Source organism: Eurypyga helias, unplaced genomic scaffold, assembly GCF_000690775.1.
Source record: "Eurypyga helias isolate BGI_N326 unplaced genomic scaffold, ASM69077v1 Scaffold35246, whole genome shotgun sequence".
NCBI lineage: Eukaryota > Metazoa > Chordata > Aves > Eurypygiformes > Eurypygidae > Eurypyga > Eurypyga helias.
The window spans coordinates 1-19,311 of record NW_010259106.1 but is presented as its reverse complement, the minus strand read 5'-3'; the positions used below and the strand labels follow the sequence as shown (position 1 = coordinate 19,311).

General features: G+C 43.2%; 1 protein-coding gene across 1 annotated transcript; it reads left to right on the top strand.

Moving 5' to 3' along the window:
* Positions 1–399: 399 nt before the first annotated feature.
* OPTN (optineurin) lies at positions 400–18,021 on the top strand. Its single transcript, XM_010154582.1, has 13 exons — positions 400–567; positions 2,312–2,514; positions 5,398–5,553; positions 6,863–6,939; positions 9,214–9,345; positions 10,467–10,551; positions 12,651–12,766; positions 13,442–13,591; positions 14,628–14,721; positions 15,373–15,531; positions 16,270–16,400; positions 17,331–17,410; positions 17,651–18,021. The coding sequence occupies exons 1-13, from the start codon at positions 402–404 to the stop codon at positions 17,770–17,772; spliced, it is 1,671 nt and encodes a 556-aa protein (XP_010152884.1). The 5' UTR covers positions 400–401; the 3' UTR covers positions 17,773–18,021.
* Positions 18,022–19,311: the final 1,290 nt, after the last annotated feature.

Sequence of the window (19,311 nt, the reverse complement as noted above, 5' to 3'; positions counted from 1 at the left end):
GTCAGCGCCGGGCGGCGGTCGGAGCCGGCTCTCCCCAGGCACCGGAGCTGCGGACGTGCCAGAATACGGCCTGGCTGCCTACGCCCAGGGCTGGTGAGGGAAGGAGGGAGGTGTGGGTGAGACAGGGGGGCTTGTTTCATCCTGCGAGGAAGGAGAGACGGCTCAGGGAGCAGCTGCTTTATTCCTGCACTCCTGGGTGGGGGTTAAGGGGAGAGGGAGACTCATGGATACCCTGGTGTAGCAGGGTCAGAGGGATTGCAAGGTGCCTGTGTGTTATGACAAGGCGTGTGGCTTGCTTGTCTGAATAAAATGAAGGTATCATTATGCTTTCTTTATAAACATTTCTTGGGCAAGAAATTGAGCGTTTTCTCTTTGCAAACCTTGTAGTAGACACTTCAGAGATGTCCAGCAAGTTGAAGAGCCGTCCAGCTGAAAATGCAGAGCATACCAGGAGTAAAATGGAAAACGGAATGGACAGCATGGCTGCCCCTGCCCTTAGTACCTACATGCCAGAAGAGATGGTGCAACAGATGAAAGAACTAATCACTGAGAACAATGAGTTAAAAGGTGAATCTGCATGTAAACCCGTCCTGAAATGCAAAAGCCTGGAATCTCTTCTGCAGGGATTTTGTCCTAAGAATATGAATTCTGTGCTCGTTTGCTCTTGCTAGATAACATTTTATACCTGGGTAGCATTCACTGTAGAAGAGACTGTGCAAGTGGCGAGGCCAGTTTGATAGGACACATCAAATTGAATCAATATGGAAGATTAGGGGGAGAACCACCCAATTTATGGGTGACTTAATTGCTTCAAAATTACACATATAAGCAGTATAGCACTGTGTATTTTAAGAGGTAAGGTGAAAAATCTGGTGCTATGATAGGCTTTTTGCCAAACAGTTTGTGTTAGGATGTTCTCAGAAAGGCGCTGCATCATCTTGGGCAGAGAGCAGAATTGGAGCAGGCTGCCCTGCACCTAGTGTAGTAATTACTATGAACGTTAGATGTGGCAGCACCTTCTGTATTTGAGAATAAACTGGTGGCCATGGCAGGGTCCATTTGAGAGAAACCAATAGGTTTCCCTGAAAATACCTATTGAGCTGAGCCTTTCAGGTGTGAGAGCTTTGTTTCTGGATCCCAGGAGTTTAGGTGTCAGATATGTTGGGGTTTTTTTAAAAGGTTTTTAAAAAGGTTTTTTTTATCTTTGTGCAAAACCAAAGGGATTTGGGAATTTTATGTGAAAGACAAAGGTATCTCACTGTTTATATGGCAGCAGAGCATGAAGTTGCGTATCTTGTGTGCTGTGATTTTACGCTAGTGTTGAAATTCCGCCTGAATAATTTTTGGACCTGGTCCAAGTTCTTTGCCTTGGAGTCTCATGGGTATCTGGCAAGAAAGTTGGTTCTAGAAGTAACTGGTATCTTGCTAAAAGGTCCTATATCATACAATGTTTTTGGAACCATATCTACAGCTGCTGTAACTCATACCTCGCAAGAATCATTCTCCAGAGCTACATTTATTTACAGAACCTGAAGGATTTGTTGGCAATTTATAATATGACTTCAGGACATAATGGAAGTTACTGGAAAATGCAATATATAAAAGATTTTCAAGCAACTGACTTTGAGTTTGTTGCTTTAAAAAAGCAAGTCTGAAATACTTTCATTGACTCTTCCTAAAAATCGTGTAAGCATTTTGCAACTGCAAGGCTGATGTTGTTACATACTGACTTTGTTACATACTCAAGGCTTCCCAGGCAGGGGAAACTGACTTTAAGTTGTCAGGTGTATTCCTTCAGTGTTTTCAGTCAAATCGTAACCAAGTGTTCAAGCAGAGCATTGTTGAGCATATTTGAGACTTTTGATTTGATAGCATCAGTTCTCATGCAGCTATTTCCCAGTCTAGGATGTCTGTTTTCCCTACCAAGTCTCAGTAGTTTCAGAATCTCAGTTCAGTACTTTCACTTAGGTTGATCATGTCGGTAATACATGCAGTGAGATACCAAGTACCTCTTGTGAACAATACTTCTTGCTTGTACTTCTTGGTTTAGGAATAAGTCACGAAGTGAGAGAGTGTGGGCATGTGATTTCAGCAGTGAATTTAATGCTATTTATTACAGTGCTAACGAACTATAATAAGTTCAGTTTTGCATTGGTATTTAAGGTTTGCGGGAAGGAGGTTCACATTTCATACCCAGTTATTGCTAACGCACTTGATACTGAAGAATGCTGAGTTCAATGTAGGGGAAATCTGCTGTTTCATTGACAGAGTGTGAATGTCAGTCAATGTCTTGTCTCTGGCTATCGTTTAGAAGCCATGAAGTTGCATAACCAAGCTATGAAGGATCGATATGAGGAACTTTCCAACTGGCGCGAGAAGCAGAAAGAAGAACGAGAATTTTACGAGTTGAAGTTTAAGGAGGCTAAGCAGTGCTTGCTAGCCAAGTGCATTGAAAATGAACAGCTACAGCAACAACTTCAGAGCTTAAAGAGAAGAGAAGAAGGAGCTGAAATGGTAAATAAGGAATTGGTTGGCCTGACGTGCTTTTGAATGGAAAGTCTGGAGCATTCATGTCCCTTCAGCACACAGAGAGGTTTGAAGTTTTGTTAGCACACCTTCCAGTAGCTGAAGGGGGCCCACAGGAAAGACAGGGGGGACTTTTTATTGGGGACTGTACTGTTAAGACAAGGGGCAATGATTTTAAACTGAAAGAGGGTAAATTTAGATTGGATACCGAGAAGAAATGCTTCCTAGAGAGGGTGGTGAGGCACTGGGACAGGTTGCCCAGAGAAGCTGTGGATGCCCCATCCCTGGAAGTGTTCACGGCCAGGCTGGACGAGGCTTGGAGCAACCTGGTCTAGTGGCAGGTGTCCCTGCCCATGGCAGGGGGGTTGGAACTGGATGGTCTTTAAGGTCCCTTCCAACCCAAATGATTCTGTGATTCTCTACTTTTATCTTTGTGCTCTAACAAGAAGTCTTGGCCTGACTGATTTTATAAAATGCTTCTTCTCAGAGTGTAGTAACAGAAAATTCTGCCGCACATGAGATAATTTACATTTTAATTAACAATAGTAATTCACATTCCCGACATAAGAAATTAATGTTTCTTACTAACTTTTCATTAATTTGTTTAGGGTTAGGTATCTCTTGACTTCATTCCTCCCTTTGCTCGTTAGATTATCAGTCTCTCGTGATTGTTCATTGGTTTTGTATTTGTGTTTCCAGGGAGAAGCTGACATGTAAGCAAAACAAACAAAAAAAAATTACCTGCCATCTATTTTTATGATACCGTTTTCCTCTCATAACAGCTCTTCTGCTGAGGTCAGGTTAGATCTGTGCTTCTGCTGCCTCATTTGAGTCTGACTGAGCTTTCTCCCTCCGTCTTAACCTTTGGCTCTGTTACGCTTCCTTTCTAACGTTGATTGCTTAGTGGTCAGGCAATATTTTGCAGGTAGCACTGAAGACATCTGAGGACAAAGCTTATTAAAACAAACAAAACCTGCTTTCTGTCCCATATGGTCATGCGAGAAGTTTCATGCAGAACCAAACTGATGCACCCTGGTATCTGGTACCTCTGGGACCCATGTGCATTCTCTGTTGCCTGATGAAGGAAGAGCATGTTAGGCTTTTTCTCAATGGAGTCACTAGCAGACTCTCCCTTCTCCTCCTGACTGCCTATTTTATGAAGCTCTTTAAGAAGTTTTTCAGCATGTAAATCAAAATTGGCCAATGAGTTCAGAGGTTACAAGGGGGAAGAATGTCATGCATAAATAGTGTGATTGTGTAAGTATTACTTACACAATCTTTACAGGCTGAAAGTTGTGTTTCAGGATTGTCAAGGAAATTCAGAATTTCATAACTCTGGAATAGTTACTATGGAGAAGTAGAGAATTTATTCTGCCTCTACCTGTTTTAGAACTTCTTGTACTTTGAATACCTAAAGTGTGTTACTGACAGAGTGATCCAACCTGCTTGAGTAATTCAACATCTGGATATGTAAAAATAAATCTAATTCAATTATCTCATTCCAAGAGCTTCGTAGAGTAAGCCCTGGTTCTTATGTGATTCTGTGCAGTTTTATCAGCCAGTGGTAACTGTAGTTTAGACAGCGACACTTTCATTTCTGATAGTGATTTTTCAGGCTGATTGTGATTTAAGCCAAAGTTACTTTCTCTTTTGAAAGCTTTACTTCTACTTTTTTCTTTTTTTTTTCATTTAGAAAGAGCATGAAAAATTTCATCTAACAGAAAGACTAAAATTAGTCTAAATTCTCTCACCTGTGTTCTACTCTTAATTAAGACTCGAGCCTTTTACTGCTGTTGACATCTCTGTTTCACTCACATCACAGATGTACTGTGTCGCCTCCCTTAGTGATAAACAGCATTCAGAGGAGGGTTTTTCTCAAAACTGTACCCCTGTTAGCACAAGTTGCTGTAAAGCTCTCTCCTCTTCACTGGAGCTGACTGTAATTGCATCCTTAGTGTCTAAGCACAAAATCAGAGACAGCAGCAAGTCAGGTGGGTAGGGCGGTACTGCGGGATGAGAGACACTGTCAGCATAGCAAGAGTTTGGAGATTTGGCATGAATGATAGATTAGAATGTACTTCAGACTCAGGAATTACCCAGAATTTACACTGACAGCATGTGGTGTAATAAAGGCATTACCAGGAGGTGGAAGGCTTGGATCACAATGTAAGGAAGAAACAAACTCACAGGGAAAGTTTCATAATGAAAAATGAGGCTTCCTGGTTATGTAGAGGCTTAAAAGAGGATTTTAAGAATCCTGGGGAAAGGGAAGAGGCAGAAGGTGAAGGAGACAGTCATGATTGGAAGGAGAAAGTAAGTTTGGGGAGAATCTCTGAGGGACAGAGGCTTTGTGGAAGGGAAGTGTTACAGGGAGAGATTTATATATGGAGATGGCGTACATAGAAGTTGTATGGTGGAGGAAGGCTGAAAGCAGGGTGTGTGGAAAAGCTCTCTGCCTGCTGGTCTTTTCTCCCTAGATTCTTAGGTTGATTTGGAAAAAGAGGAATAAGGATATGGGTGGGAAAAAAAAAAAATTCTGGACAACAGTTCTGTAGGTTGGCTGAGACCCTGCGTGGTAATGAGAGGCGTAGATTCAGGCAAAGATCTGCATCCTAATTATCTGTGCATTCAGAGAACCAGGCCCACGTTTTCCAGAAGGATGATGCTCATCGTTTGATTACCTTGGTTTCACGGTTTAGCCTTCTTGCTGTCTAGCAGACCAAAGCATATTTTTAGGGATCTGGACGCTGTTTTTTTCCAGGCAAACCTAAACAGAGAAGGGATGTGGGACACCGTTGTTAACGTTCAGGCTCTGTGCTCCTTGACTGGTGTTTTCTTTCGGTTGGCTAATGCAGGGTTTGTTTGTCCCAGGAGGGCTGCGTGTCTCTCGAGAAGGAAGCGCGGCAGCTGAAATCCCAGGTGCAGCGGCTCCAGGCTGAGAAGGCAGATCTGCTAGCCATCATCTCAGAACTGCAGGTCAAGCTGAACATCTCAGGGGAGGATTCCTTTGTGGAGATTGGGATGAACGTAAGTGAGGGGAATAAAAAGAACGCAGCGACCTGTGGCTGAAACTTTGGTTCCAGCTTAGTCCTCCTTTTGTGCAAACTGAACTTTCTTCTCATACCGAGCTAAGTGACGAGGAAGTCAGGTCGGAGCGTAATTACGGTGACGATGTTTGACAGCGACTTGATGACATTCTACAGTGAGGTATTTAGCAACCTGTCTTCCTTTAATAGAAAGGGTGAATCTATACCCATGTCAATGAAAAGCAACAGCAGCAACACAAGATACAGACACGGTGGATTTGGGAGAAGAGTTGCATGGTTGGACTCAGTGATCATAAAGATCTTTTCCAGCCTTAACGATTCTATGATTTATGGTCTCTGAGATTACCTGTCATGGAGCACTTGCATGTTACGAGATGTAGTGGTAAAGGACTTAGAATTTATTTTTGTCCTTCCACTTCAATGCTCAAAGTAAATTAATTTCTTAGGTAGCCTCCATCGCACTAAGAACATTCTCTAGAAAAAACAATGTGGTCCAACAAGTGACTTCTGACTAATTCAGAATGTTAAACATCTTATCTTAGTTGGAATTCCTGGGAACATCGGTAATGTATTTTGTTAAGGGGCAACACTTACGCACAGCACATTTTCTTTTGAGAATGAGACTCACTTTCTGCTGACAGATATGTAGAGATGCAGGCAAACAAAACTAAGTGAAAAGCTGTAGAGTGTTCCCTAGAAGCACAAAAATACACTTTTTCGACTGTTCTTTTATCTGCAAAATGTGAAATGTGAAAATGTGGATCTCTGCCACCCCCATCATAGCAGATATCTCTCTGGAAAGTGCAAGTGCAACAAGAAATTAAGAGAATTTGATTAAAATTGGTTTGGAGTTGTTCAAGAAAACTTCAGACTGCAGGAAACCTACAAAGATTCTCCTTTGGGCTACAGAGATTAAGGAGTGAGTTTTGTTGTGGGAAAGAAGAGAGATTCTTTTGGGAGGCAGGAAAGTGTTTTTTAAATACAAGCCTGAAGTCACCTGCAGTGATGTTGGCGGCTGCTGTGAGTGGCCATGGAAGTTGCTTAGGAAAGAAGGCCAAATCTTACTGTTGTTCCTCTTCTGTAATCAGTCCAGAAGAGATACCAGGAAAGGCATGTGAAGTATTTTAAGTTAAGAATTTCCAAACATGAAACTGATCTGTAGGAGTTTCGTGTTTTATTTATTTTTATAGCCATGGTAGTAGTTTTCCCTGCTTTTCTTTCTTCCTTAAGTAAATAAAACTGTCTTGCTTAATCGAAATACCAAGCTAATAGTGTTTTTTCTTTCCTAGGAAGGAGACATAAATAGAACTGCAAAGGAACTTCAAGAGAATAGTGGTGAAGTGACCAGCCATGGTGATATCTACATGTACGTGGGTTCTTGCGTGGTGTGTGTGATTCAGACTTCTGCAGTGTGTTCTGTTTTCAGTGCGAGGGAAGTTTTTTCTGTGACGAAAGTGCACTAAAAACCTTGGGTTTCTGTGGCTTTGCACCCCTTCATTGCAGTAGCTTGTACCTTCCTACCGTGTTGGAAAGACCCTCAGCTTTGTAATTTTTCCCTCCAATTTTTTGTAGCTGACAAGAGGGAGTGCATATTGTGGTCAGTTGTCCAAGCATTTATGTGCAAGCTGTTTTGCCAAATTTTCAGGCTCTTAAAGGAGGCTGAACAGAAAAGATAAAGATAGAGGCTGCAGGGACCCATCAGAGAATCACAGAATGGTTTGGGTCGGACGGGACCTTAAAGACCATCCAGTTCCAACCCCCCTGCCATAGGCAGGGACACCTTCCACTAGACCAGGTTGCTCAAAGCCTCATCCAGCCTGGCCTTGGAGACTTCCAGGGATGGAGTCCCTCCCTTCTAGTCCCTGGAGACCATCTAACAGAGTGTCAGAGTGTCTGTCCTCTACCCTATTATAATGATGTTGGTAAGAATCGGGGGTCTTGTAATCTTTCAGATCTGAACCCTCTCTGTTCTGTTTGTGCATGGCTGGTAGAAAGCGTATCACGGTGGGGTAGACAGGCAGTGTAATGACATAGTCCTTATTTTTCAGGTTACTAGGCTTCAGATACCAGCATTCTGTTTAGGTTACCTCTCAAAATTTGATCTTTGCATCAGCTCCAGGGCACAAGGGACTTTCTTGCCCCTAGCTGAACCTTTACTCCTCATGGACACAGACAGCTGATACTAGTAAACTTTCCATTTTGGATACTGCCCAATTTAGCAGCTAGAGTGTTGTGGCTGAACTCTTAGTTCTTTGTGGCCTTTGCTTTTGGAGTGAAAGGATATAGAAAATGCAAAGGGCATAGCACACCTGAAAGCTGTGCTCCATATACAGGTTTTCCCTTAAATCCCTACAGCTCCCTACATCACTGCAAGGGAAAACAGCCTTTTAATGTAATGAGTTAGAAAGCTTGTCCCTGAGGACACAGTTAAGAAGTTGAAGGGGGCAGGGGGGGAAATTATGGTTGTGGATGAAACAGAGAGTAGGTGACCACAGACCAGGCTGCAAGTATTCAGCTTGTTAGCAGTGGCTTGTGAGAACACTCTGATTATGAAAAGACATTCTTTGTGGGGCATATCTTTTGATGAGTATCCGGGATGTATCTACAAAAACAGGGGGTATATATACCTCTTAAAATATTTCCTGTGTCACCGTGTGTCTTTGTGCAGCATTGAAACTTTAGACTGGTGCTGTTAGCAGGTTCAGAGAAATGCGATCCGCTCAGGACAGGTTTATTTCTGTAAGAGTAGAGTGGTGCACTAAAAATCCCCTGATAAAAGTTACTTATTTAAAATACCCTGGCTGAGCACTGTCTTTGGGGTATTGAATTTTGCTCACCAAAGGTTTCTAGCTCTCAGGAGCATGTAGAGGACTACACTGTACTTTCTGTTCTGAACCACAACAGCAAAATCAAAAAACATGTGCCATTTTACAGCTGAGCTTCTGAAGCATACAGTGCATGTAGCCTGCCTGTCTTCCCATGCAGTTAGGGGGTTTTGACTTTCTCTCTAGATGGACGTAAAATTGTAAGGAGTGGAATACAGCATTTTATCACTAGGAAATTAACTACCTTATTTTTCAGAGGGTTTTGTATTTGTTTTGATTCATTTCTACAGTAGCGTAATGCAATTTTCAGCAGAGCTATAGAACATGGTAGAGGTGAAATACTGAAGAGGTTTTTTTTTTTAAAAAAGAAAGCAATTTCTGATGACTGGTTTTGGTGGAACTTGCCTTCTTTTCCTGGAAAGGAATGAGACAGATAAGGAAAAAAAAAAAAAGGAGTTATTTTGAGAAAAGACAGCAGCACTTTGCAGAAGGGGCTGCAAAGTAGGTCAGAATAAACACACTGGATTTTGTACTGTCTTTGTTTTCCTTGCATAACCACTAAATTGTTCCCCCAGCTCGAAGGGGACTGTCTGAGCACTGCACAAAGCCAGGACGGCATTTGCACAGACGGGGACTGTGGCTAGCAGTCTGTGGGCAGGTCTTGGTTCTCAGGAACGAGCCCTTTGCTCAGGACATTGGTTTTCAGCACTGTGTGAAACAGTGGCCTCTCATATTGGGTCCCTGAACTAGGGATAAGGGAGTGCTCTAGTACACCCATAGTTTTTGTTACTCACTTCTGGTTTGGTCTGAAGCAGGAGCAAACCTGCAGATGAATTGAAGAACTTGGAGTCTGAAGAGCTAACTGTGAGTCAGCTGCTCTGCTGCCTTAGAAATGAAACGCAGAGGAGGGAAAAACTTGAGAAGGAGCTGCAGGATCACAAAGAGAGGTACGGAGCAAGTGCGCTGTAACATTTGGAGCTGTTTTCCTTCAGGGCTGCTGCAGTTACCAAGTTTGTGTCTGAGCAGAGAGAAGCTGAAACACCAGCGTGACTTGATTTCCCAAGCACTCAGTAGTAATAACTTATTTTTGTGGTAGTCCTTATAGGGATAAACCACAGGTTATCTCCCATAGGCAGAAGGGTTTCCATGTTTTATTATTTCCTGTAGCACCACAGATCAAGGTAAATCATCCATTTCCTCTTAGGTTTGAACTTTCCCCAGGTTATGTCAGAATGATAGGATGACTAGTTGAGGGTGTTCACTCCACTCCCTCCTCCATAGTTACGTGGTTTTGTGTGAATCATATGCGTGTGGAGCCTTAAGCAAATCACTGTGTATAAATCAGGGAATACGGTCCCCTTCGTGATATTGGCAGGCTACATTTAGCAATGTGTGAGCTTCAAAAAGCTCCTTAGAAATGTCTAAAACAAGTTTAATTCCAAACTTGTGGAAGAGAGAGTTTTCCCAGTGAGGCCTGCACGAGGGCCCATCTCAGCTCAGTTACATTGGTATGAATCAGCAGAACTGTTCAGGTGTGGTGAATGGCCTGAGCAGTAGCTGTTGCAAATCCCCGCTTCGCAGAGACAGATTAAGACTTCCTGGTCACTACCTACTAGGAAAGGTTGGTGTCGTGGTAATTGCTTCTACATGGTCTTCCTAGAAAAGATAATGAGCCATAGCCAGATGATTCTTAGAAATCTCAGCCTCTGAAAATACAAAGGAAAATAGAGGCAATATTAATGCAGTGAACAGACTGACCCATTTCCGAAGGGTTAGCAGTTTTGGACTGTACCAAAGGTCGATCACTGTAGACTGAATGTCACTGTCATTCACCACACCTGCAGACTCATAGATCCATTTTAATTAAAGATCCATGCTGGGTGCCCCCGGGTCTTCGGGAACCCCTGGTTGTGCAGGCTTTCCTGCATGTCTGCTTTCAGTTTTGCCTCTCATTCGTGGCCGTGATGTTACAAAGAGAGTACGTCACTTGCATGAAATCCTTGAGTAGTCACAATCTCACTTTAAATGTAGGCCAGATCCATTATTGTTCTGTCCTTCTGTTTTCCAGACTGTCAAAGCTGGAGAAGGAAACGAGCAACTGCCTGGAGAGTGGGACACAAACTGAACAGCAAGAAGAGGGGAGTTCAGAGGCTGTAAGTACCTGTCCTTCTGAGCTGATACATAACAACATACAGCTTACACAGCAATGAGGCCAGTAACCTCAGGGCCTCTATTTCCACTTGCACTCAGGGAGCAAGGGGCAAATATCCTGTACAGGGCATGGAAATTATTTTTGACCTCTCCAATCCGTATCCTAGAGGTGGTTCCAGATTACACCAGCTACCAAAAAGGGGTGAGATTGGTGGCCAAGAACTAGGGAAGCATGGGAACTGCAGGTATACGTCGTTGTCCTGGCCATGCCCACTGAACAGAAAGAGGTGCAGTCATTTCTAGCTCCCAGAAGTTGTCTGGACTGGGTGAATTTCCTCACTGCTGGCTAGGTCAGCTTTTGGATCAGAATCCAACAACAGGGTACTGTAAAACGGACTTTGAAAGTGGAGCTTACACTTGGTTTGGTGTTTTTTCCTGTTTTTGGTGAGATGTGTTACAGTGGTGGCACATAACTATCTTGGATCGAGACACAGTGCCGGGCAAACTCAGCACTGTTTTTTTCAATTAAAGGTTTGAATGGATGTTGGGGTTGGGGTTCAGCTCCCGATTCAGACACATACATTTATGTGCCTGCCATTGTAGGTGTCTCTGGGCGAGGTGAGCATGTCAGCTCGCATAGCAGTGGAGATCCATTCAGGTTCAGTGCAGCTGCATAATACAGGCAACTGAGAATGCCTGTGCGTGAGGTAGTGTGGGCTATTTGAGGTGCTGCACGGCTAGCAAATACGCTTTGGGATCTGCTGGAGACCTGTGCCCTTCTGAAGGCCAGGACAAGTATTTCAGGGCAGGGCTGGCCTAGTTAAGGTCAGTTTGCAGTCAGGCCAAGAGATGTTCTTTCTGGGGAAAGGAGATGATGTCTCAGTTAATTCTTTCCGGTATTTTTATCTCAACTTTGCCTGAGTTACAGCTTGAGCCAGACGCTCCTCGTCTAAGTACTGATACAGAGGTCAGTGTAGGGAGATCCTTGTGACGGCGTGTTGTTTCCATTTATATGCTCGCTCTTCAGAGGGCTCTTGTCAGCGGAGCTCTTGTTATCTTCCCCCTGTCATAACATTTAGATCCTTTAATGAAACAATATGGGATGCATTGTGGACCATTTGAGGGCTCTGCATTGGAAGACATCCTGGGAGAAAAGGAATGTTCTTCAAACCTCTTTTGGCTGTGTTTGGAGAGTGAAGAGTGGCTGGGGGAGAAGAAGGTAAAGCACATCCTCTGCCAGACAGCAGCTGGACACTAACCTCAGCCAAAGCTCCTGGGAAAAGTCCTCCTAAAGCACCACTGCAGTTGCTGCTCTGCCTTCCCAGGGAGGCTGCTCACAAGCTTCACCGAAGCAGAGACCTATGATTTAGGTGTTGCTCTTCTCCTGGGCAGGCTAAGAAATGGGTGTTGAGGAGAGACAGTCTGTACTGAGTGATGGAATTTTTTGAGTGAGGTTAGCCTTTTTTTTTCAGTGAAGTTGCCAGACTTGCTTTCCAGAAGCAGAGAGTGTTGTGTTCCAGTTAAGTAAAATATCTTGTATTAAAATGGCTTTCACCAAGGACCAAGAATTCGCAGACCAGTTTTCTTAAAAGTCAGACTCTGCTTCTGTTCTACATCGCCTGTCACACCTCATTCGAAAGAGCTCACTGAGGCCAACAGGAAGCCTACATAGGGCTTGATCATTTGTTTATGTTTCGTTGACAGAATAACTGTTGTTTAGAGGAGTGGCAGTAGTCAGTAAGTCTGCCTGCATTTCTCATGTTCTTTGAACTGTGAACTCTTGGAGAAAGATAATGGAGATGTGTTTCCCATCTGCATACAGTGTATTCTAGCTGACGTTGGGAAGTCGGTACAGTGCTGTCTTTGAGTCACCTGGATTTTGTCAGTCCTAAGTCAAAATGAGGTTCTGCCATATTTAGGAATAACTGGTAATCGTAAAGCCTGTGGACAGGGCCCAGTATAGAGTGTTAATGGTGCCTACTGACTTACGCTGTTTTCTCTAGGGAAAGCATGATACTTCCTGGTCGATCTCTTAGCCTGCAGCTGTGCTCTCTTCAATTGTCTATCTATCATTTTCCTTATGTTTTTTTGTCTCTAAAAGGTTGGCAGCGAAGTAGAAACCCTGAATTTGCAAGTTTGTGCTCTGTTTAAAGAGCTTCAGGAAGCCCATGAGAAGTTAAAAGAAGCAGAATTGATTCAGAAGAAGCTTCAAGAAAAGTAAGGTTCAGAAGAACACCAGTTCTGCCTTGACACCCAGTGTAGGTTTATTTGTGTGACGACTCCCACCTTGGGAAACTCACCAGCTCGACAAATACCAGCTTAAATATCTGGTCATAGAAATGCTGTAAAAGATTGCCCCTTCTTTGCAAAGAGAGATGAAAGTACAGAAATACAGAAATTGTCAGAAAATCTGAGCTGCCAACCTAGTTCTACAAATAGAACCTCAGTGCGTTGAATGTTAAGATCTGGGGTTAAACCCTTCCTGGCGTAAAGGCAAATCTTTCCTGTCTTCTGCTTCACGTAAACAAGCCCTGTTCTGTTCTAAGGGAAAGAAGCTAAGCGACCTAGTTACGTCCCTTTTCACATGAACTGTCTGCTTTTGAAGACCAGTTGTGTAGGTTATATAAAGTGGTTACAAGAGCCTCACTTTAGTTGCTCAGTTTTCTGTCAAATTCCAGTTCTTTCAGATTCATAATAGTAAGAAAGTGTTGGTTTCAGTAGCTCTGTTTTCTGACGGTTGCATAGATTCTTTTTTGTCTTTCCTTGTGCTTCAGCAAAATAAGTCTTCAAAGTGAGCCGCACAAAGGTTGTTTTTGTAATCTGCCTAGTGTGCCAAATCTGTCAGGAAAAGGAGAACAGGAGACATGAACCTTGTTTTCCCTGTTCTGTCAGGTGCCAGGTATTGGAAAGAAAAAGCTCAGCTGCTGCATCAGAACTGGAGGAGAAGCAGCAGCTAATACACACCATCAAGAAGCTGGAACTTCAGGTGGAGAGCATGCAGGCAGAAGTCAAGCTGGAACAAGCCAAGACGCAGGAAGAAAAGTGAGTATGACTTGGGTTTATATTTCAGGGAGATATTGTCAGTGTTCTAGTGAACCTAGACAAAGGGGAATCGAATCTGAAATGTGAGGTTTGTATTCTGCACTCTTAAAAACCACATTACGTTTGTAGTGTCTGAACTAGAAGCCTGCATTCACCTCAGCATCTGTGTCACTCTGACTCTGGAGTCTCCACATTATGCCCAAATTGTGTTCTTTTGTCTGATGAAGCCTTCACGTAGGAAATTCTGAGCTGTAAGCTCTGATCTATGTCTTCCATTTGTCACAAAGTGAAAGACAGAATAGGGTCAGGTATGATCCACAAGCAGAGGAAGCAGCAAAGTGACAACAGCTGTCCCATTGACTAGCAGGGGTAAAAGCATCCCCAGCTTGGAGTAGGGACCAGGCAGGTGCTGACAGCGATGGGAACGTGACGTTAATGAAGAAGTCTGCGGTCTCGACAATCCATTTGCAACTAAGAGAGTTTGTTATGCAATGAAGCTGAGGTAGAGAGACTCGCTGTTTGCTCTGGCTCCCTGCTTCCTTTCATGTGTGATCTGTGTAAGGCGCGTGAAAATGTCAGTCCGAGATGTGGAGAAAGGCTGTACTGCCTGAAGACCTGCCTTCAGCTGCTGGAGAAGCTGCTCATTCTCTTTGGAGTCTGTCTGGTTCTTCTCCTGATGAATTCTCCTGCACTTGAAGTCTCTTGAGTCAAGACTTGGATGTTTTCCTAAAAGAGGCGTTACATTTTGAACAGAATTTGGTGAGCTTGATATAAAAATATTGGGTGACGGATTCTTCAGTATGAAATGCAGACGATCAGTAAGGACACTTGTTTGGATCCAGTCCATCGGTAGAGCAGCACACAGCTCATTGGAAGAGACGTGTTGAGACATGGAGCGTGACACTTTTCTCATCAGAAATGCAGATTCATTTGCAAGGAGCTGGTGGTGGTTTTTTTCTAAATTCTAACAGATTATTTAGATTTCAGAGAACTTTGAAGTGTTTCAAACTTTCACTTCTTTTCTTGTCATAAACAGGGCAAGATTTATTAGCTTGCAGGATGCATACAGCAAACTCCTTCCTCAACTCACTGAGGCAATGAAAACAATCGACAAAATGAAACTCAAAGAGGTAAACTCATCACAAGACAAAATCATAATTAGCAGAAAGCGGGAGGGGATGGGAGACTGTATCTGGGAAAAATTTGGGCAGGAAACAACTGTCACCCCTTCCACATAATACAGCATACAACATAGCAGCATTGCTTGATAAACATAGATCCTGTGCTGTCAATTATAGAAAACTTTATCCACGTGTCAGTACTTCCATGGTGTTTTCTAGATAAGGTCTAATCTGCAGTGCAGTATGGAGTCCCGTCCATACAGATCAGTGACATGCCAAGGCATGTAGGTGTTCCTGCAGCATATTTTGTAAACGTGGGAAGGTAGACCTCTAAACATATTTGTAATCTTAAATAAAATTCCAGCCACAGTGAGGTCTTGTTCACAACTGAGGCTCCATGGAAGTGTCAGATTCTTCTCTATAATTTTGGAAGTGAGAAAACATGCTTTGCAGTGTCCGTTAGGGCACTGTCTTTCAATGTGATACAGTGTGGTTTGAAAGCTCAAAACTGATCTTTAAATTATCAATCACCTCTGCTGGCTTTGTCCACGTTCCTTTGATGACCAAAACTGGAAGCTTTTCCAAGGGCAGGAGGAGTAAGAAGCAAATGGTGTCGTATTCTTGAGTTCATCTTGTAATCATAGTTCTTATTCCTGGCAGCTGGACAGAGTGGATAAAGCTGTGGTGGAACAACTGAATGCAAAGGTGGAGTTGGCAGAACAAGCCCTTGCTGCAAAGCAGCTCCAGATAGATGAAATGAAGCAGATAATTGCTAAGCAAGAGGAGGACCTTGAAACCATGTCTGTGCTCCGTGCTCAGGTATAAGCTCTTCTTCGGGAATTGGCCGGTTTCCACACCCAGTATTCAGAAACCAGAAGGAGCTATTTAATGGCTCACTCTGGAATACAGAATTTAGAATATAGATTTGAAATATAAAACCATTCTATGAGTCTATGAATTTTTGTTTCCTCAATTCCAAAGCATAATTCCCTTACGCAGCCTGCCTTGCAGATCCCTGCAGAGCTGTTACCACTATATTCTAAGGTTCTGTAGGAGGAACTATGTGTGCTGGAGTCTGGCACTACAAACAAAAACTGGGAATGGATGTGTTTGTGCATTCAAAACCACTGTCTTAAGAATCACTGCATATGTTTTAGGGATGACTTTACTCAAACCAATGTGTTTGTAAACAGTGACTAAAGCGGGTCTGCCTCACATTTAAGGCACAGAACTGGCATCTTGGCCTGGTTCCACTGTCTGTGCGGTCAAGTTACCTCCTCACTGCTTGTCTATACCTCATTTCTGCCTCTCTATGCCAGAGGGCAATGGCCCTGTCCCAGATAAGACACCTGCAGTATCTTACACAGAATACACAAACTACTGAGTCTTCTTTACCTTGTAAGTAGCACAGGTCTTCGCTTTGCGGTGTAGAGGTGCTGTAGGAATGTTTTGAGTAGATGTCAGCTATGGTACAGATTTGCTGTTTTGGTATACAATGTATGACTATGGTTCAGCCTAAGTTGCAAATTCTCAGCATGATTTCATGTCTCTGGTCAGATGGAGGTTTACTGTTCTGATTTCCACGCTGAGAGGGCAGCAAGAGAGAAGATCCATGAGGAGAAGGAGCAGTTGGCTGTCCAGCTGGCATACCTGCTCAAAGAGCAGCAAAACCTTGAAGATCTTGGCCGGTGAGAACAGATTTTGGCTGAGCTGCCTTTAGACTGTCTTCTTTCCCTGTGTGCTGGAGTTGAACACTGTCTTGCTAGCATCTCATCAGAAAGGCAGACAGCTCTGCAGACATTTATTTCTTGGTTAATGTGAATTTTAAAAGAGAAAAACAGATTAGTTGGCTGACTTCTCATTTTAATTCTGTGATAGAACTCTGTAAGACATGTTAGTTCTTCCTTGGGTGCCTTAGCAAGATTTCACTGTGGATGATTCATACTTGGTAAATTTTCCCTGCTGATTCATTTGAGTTTCTTTGAGTTCTGGCCTCCGTTTTAGTGGTGAATCTGCAGCTAAGCTTGCTACATGTGTGTCAGGGATGTCTGCTACTTCTCCAGGTGGCAGTGGTAAATGAGTACCCGTAGTTTCAAGTACTGTGATACCCTGGAATTGCACCATGTTGACACTCTTAGCTGTAAAAGAGAAAAAAAGAAATACGAACCACGTGTTCTCCACTCATCTGGTGGAACCCATGGGTACAAGAAGAGTGTCTAGAATTTGTAGAATCAAGTTATGTGTTACGCTGTGCACTGAACCCTTTTTCTGGTAAAACTTGCTTTTCTACTTTAATCAAATCTGTAGCTTGCCTTGACCAGCTGAATTCTTGGGGTTCACAGAGCAGTGTGCCCCAGATCCCTAGGTGTGTAGCTGCCCAAATCCTGCTGCTGTCACTTGTTTGACCCTGATTTAAACAGGACCCTAGCACCACCTCACAAAGCAACAGCGTTTGTAGGTCCTGTTTCTGAGCAGCAATTGTGAATTGAATGCATGACCAGTTAACATGATTTACTTGTAAATCCTTTCTTGTGAAACCTCTTACGTCTTCTGGAGACAAAGGGAAGATACCTTTTGCTCAGTCTTTAAGATCCCTTGACTTACTTTTTCATTCGCAGAAACTCTTTGGCGGAGATGCAGAATCGCCACGGAGCCAGGGCACCAGATCGAGAACGCTCACCTCGCCTTGTTCAAAGAGGTACCGTAAGCAGCCTCCCCAGCTTGCGAGGCCAGGCCTTCCTGTGTTCACTTAGAAACAGCCTTGGTTGGCAGCCAGCAGCCCCCTGGCTCCCCTCTGGCTAGTCTGGCAGCGGGGTAGCTGCAAAGAGAGTGATTCTCTGGCTGTTAGGAGCAAGCCGCAATCTTCTTTCAACCACTCCAGAAAGAGTGGGGAAATCGGGTAATACAACAGGTAATCATTTATCTTCTCTTCTTGCAGGAACTGGGAGTCAAGACTGGCCAGAGCAGCGGAATATCTCAATGTATTCATGTCCCAAATGTGAAGAAATTCTACCTGATTTGGACACACTGCAGATTCACGTTATGGACTGCATTAATTGAGTGATGCCCTCCAATTCTTCACCTGGAATTTCACCTGCCAAACACTTTTATTTTTCCTGCTCCAATAATGCTCAACTCCTACATCCAGTGAAGGAGGTTTTCGGGGGTTTTCTCATTAATTCAATGCAAGAAAGGTAAAACTCCTACCCTGCCCTCTACTCACTAATCTTGTTTTAAAGTGCATTATGAAAAGAGTTTTTACAGGTTAACAACATGTTAAAGAACTCCCAGTGTCTCTGCTGCTCTGAAACCTTTATGAAACATTCCCCTGATGTGCTCTGCTCCTATGGCTGGCCTGCAGAACGGGGCTGAATCGCTGAAGTCAGAAGGGAGATGGGATATACGCTGATCAGTTGAAGTACTGTGAGCCTGTAAATACTTCGTCTCTCATGTACTCTATATCAGGAAATCAATACATTAAAAAAAGCTGTTTGAGAAGCTTTCAGCAAAATGGAGTAGTGCTATATTCACTGAGCTTTTGAAATGAACCCTGCTCTTTCTCCAGATGGCAGTTTTATTCCTGCCCTTGTGACCATACTAATCTGATGTTAAATTTTTGATGGCTTATGTAACTTCTATCTTTAGCCAGATGTGGGTAAGGTTTGAAACAGGATCATTTTGGTTTGATACATGGAGCTCCTGCTGTACCCAAGTCACTTGGTTTTATAGAATTGTTCGTTTTTAAGGTGTTGTGTTGATTCTTATTCACTATAATAAATTAATTTGAATCTGTACAGTACTGTGCTAGAAAGCGCTGAGATGGGTGTAACCTAATTTAAAAAGAAGAGTATAGTGGATTTGCACATCTCAAAATAAATCTATTACGAGTATAAAATTATCTATGCTTGTGAATTCTTTGGAGGCTGAAACAGGATTGCAGATAGCTATGGCTGAAAAGCTCATGTAGAAAGAATTGCAGTGTATTAGTTCTGTTCTTGCCCTCACTGGTGGTTTTATCTCAAAAAAAAAAGTTCTTGAGTTGCCATGACATAATGGAGGAAAATACACAACTCTTAACAAAACCTAAACCAGCATGAATGGCGGGAAGCAGCTCGAGCAAATTGCTGGGATCCATGCATATGAAAGTTCAACTTTTTAGTATCCCTTTATTACTTCTTGCCTCACCCTGATGCTTCAAAGTTCACATGATAATAAGCCTGAATGTTTCCTGGTGTGACATTCTGCACTGGTCTCAGGAGTGCATGTGTGAAGGAGTCCTCTGCTCACACTCCGTGACGTGGCTTACGAGCTGTCATCTGTCCGTAAGAAATATAAGACTGCTCTATGACCGACAGCAACTGGCCCGTGGCCTTTATTGCTGACTTATTTCATGGAGGGTTTCACTTCCAGACACAAAAGCTTCCAATTTAAGCTTAAGCTCTTAAGCTAACAGAAACATCCATTTTTGTCACTGCTTGTCCTCTCCACTGCGCTCATGGGGTCTGTGAGTAGATGCCAGCTCAGTGCCATGTCGGGTGAGGAGACAGGGCATATCCTTGCACCTACAAAAGACCGGTGGAGACCGGTAACGAGCGGCGT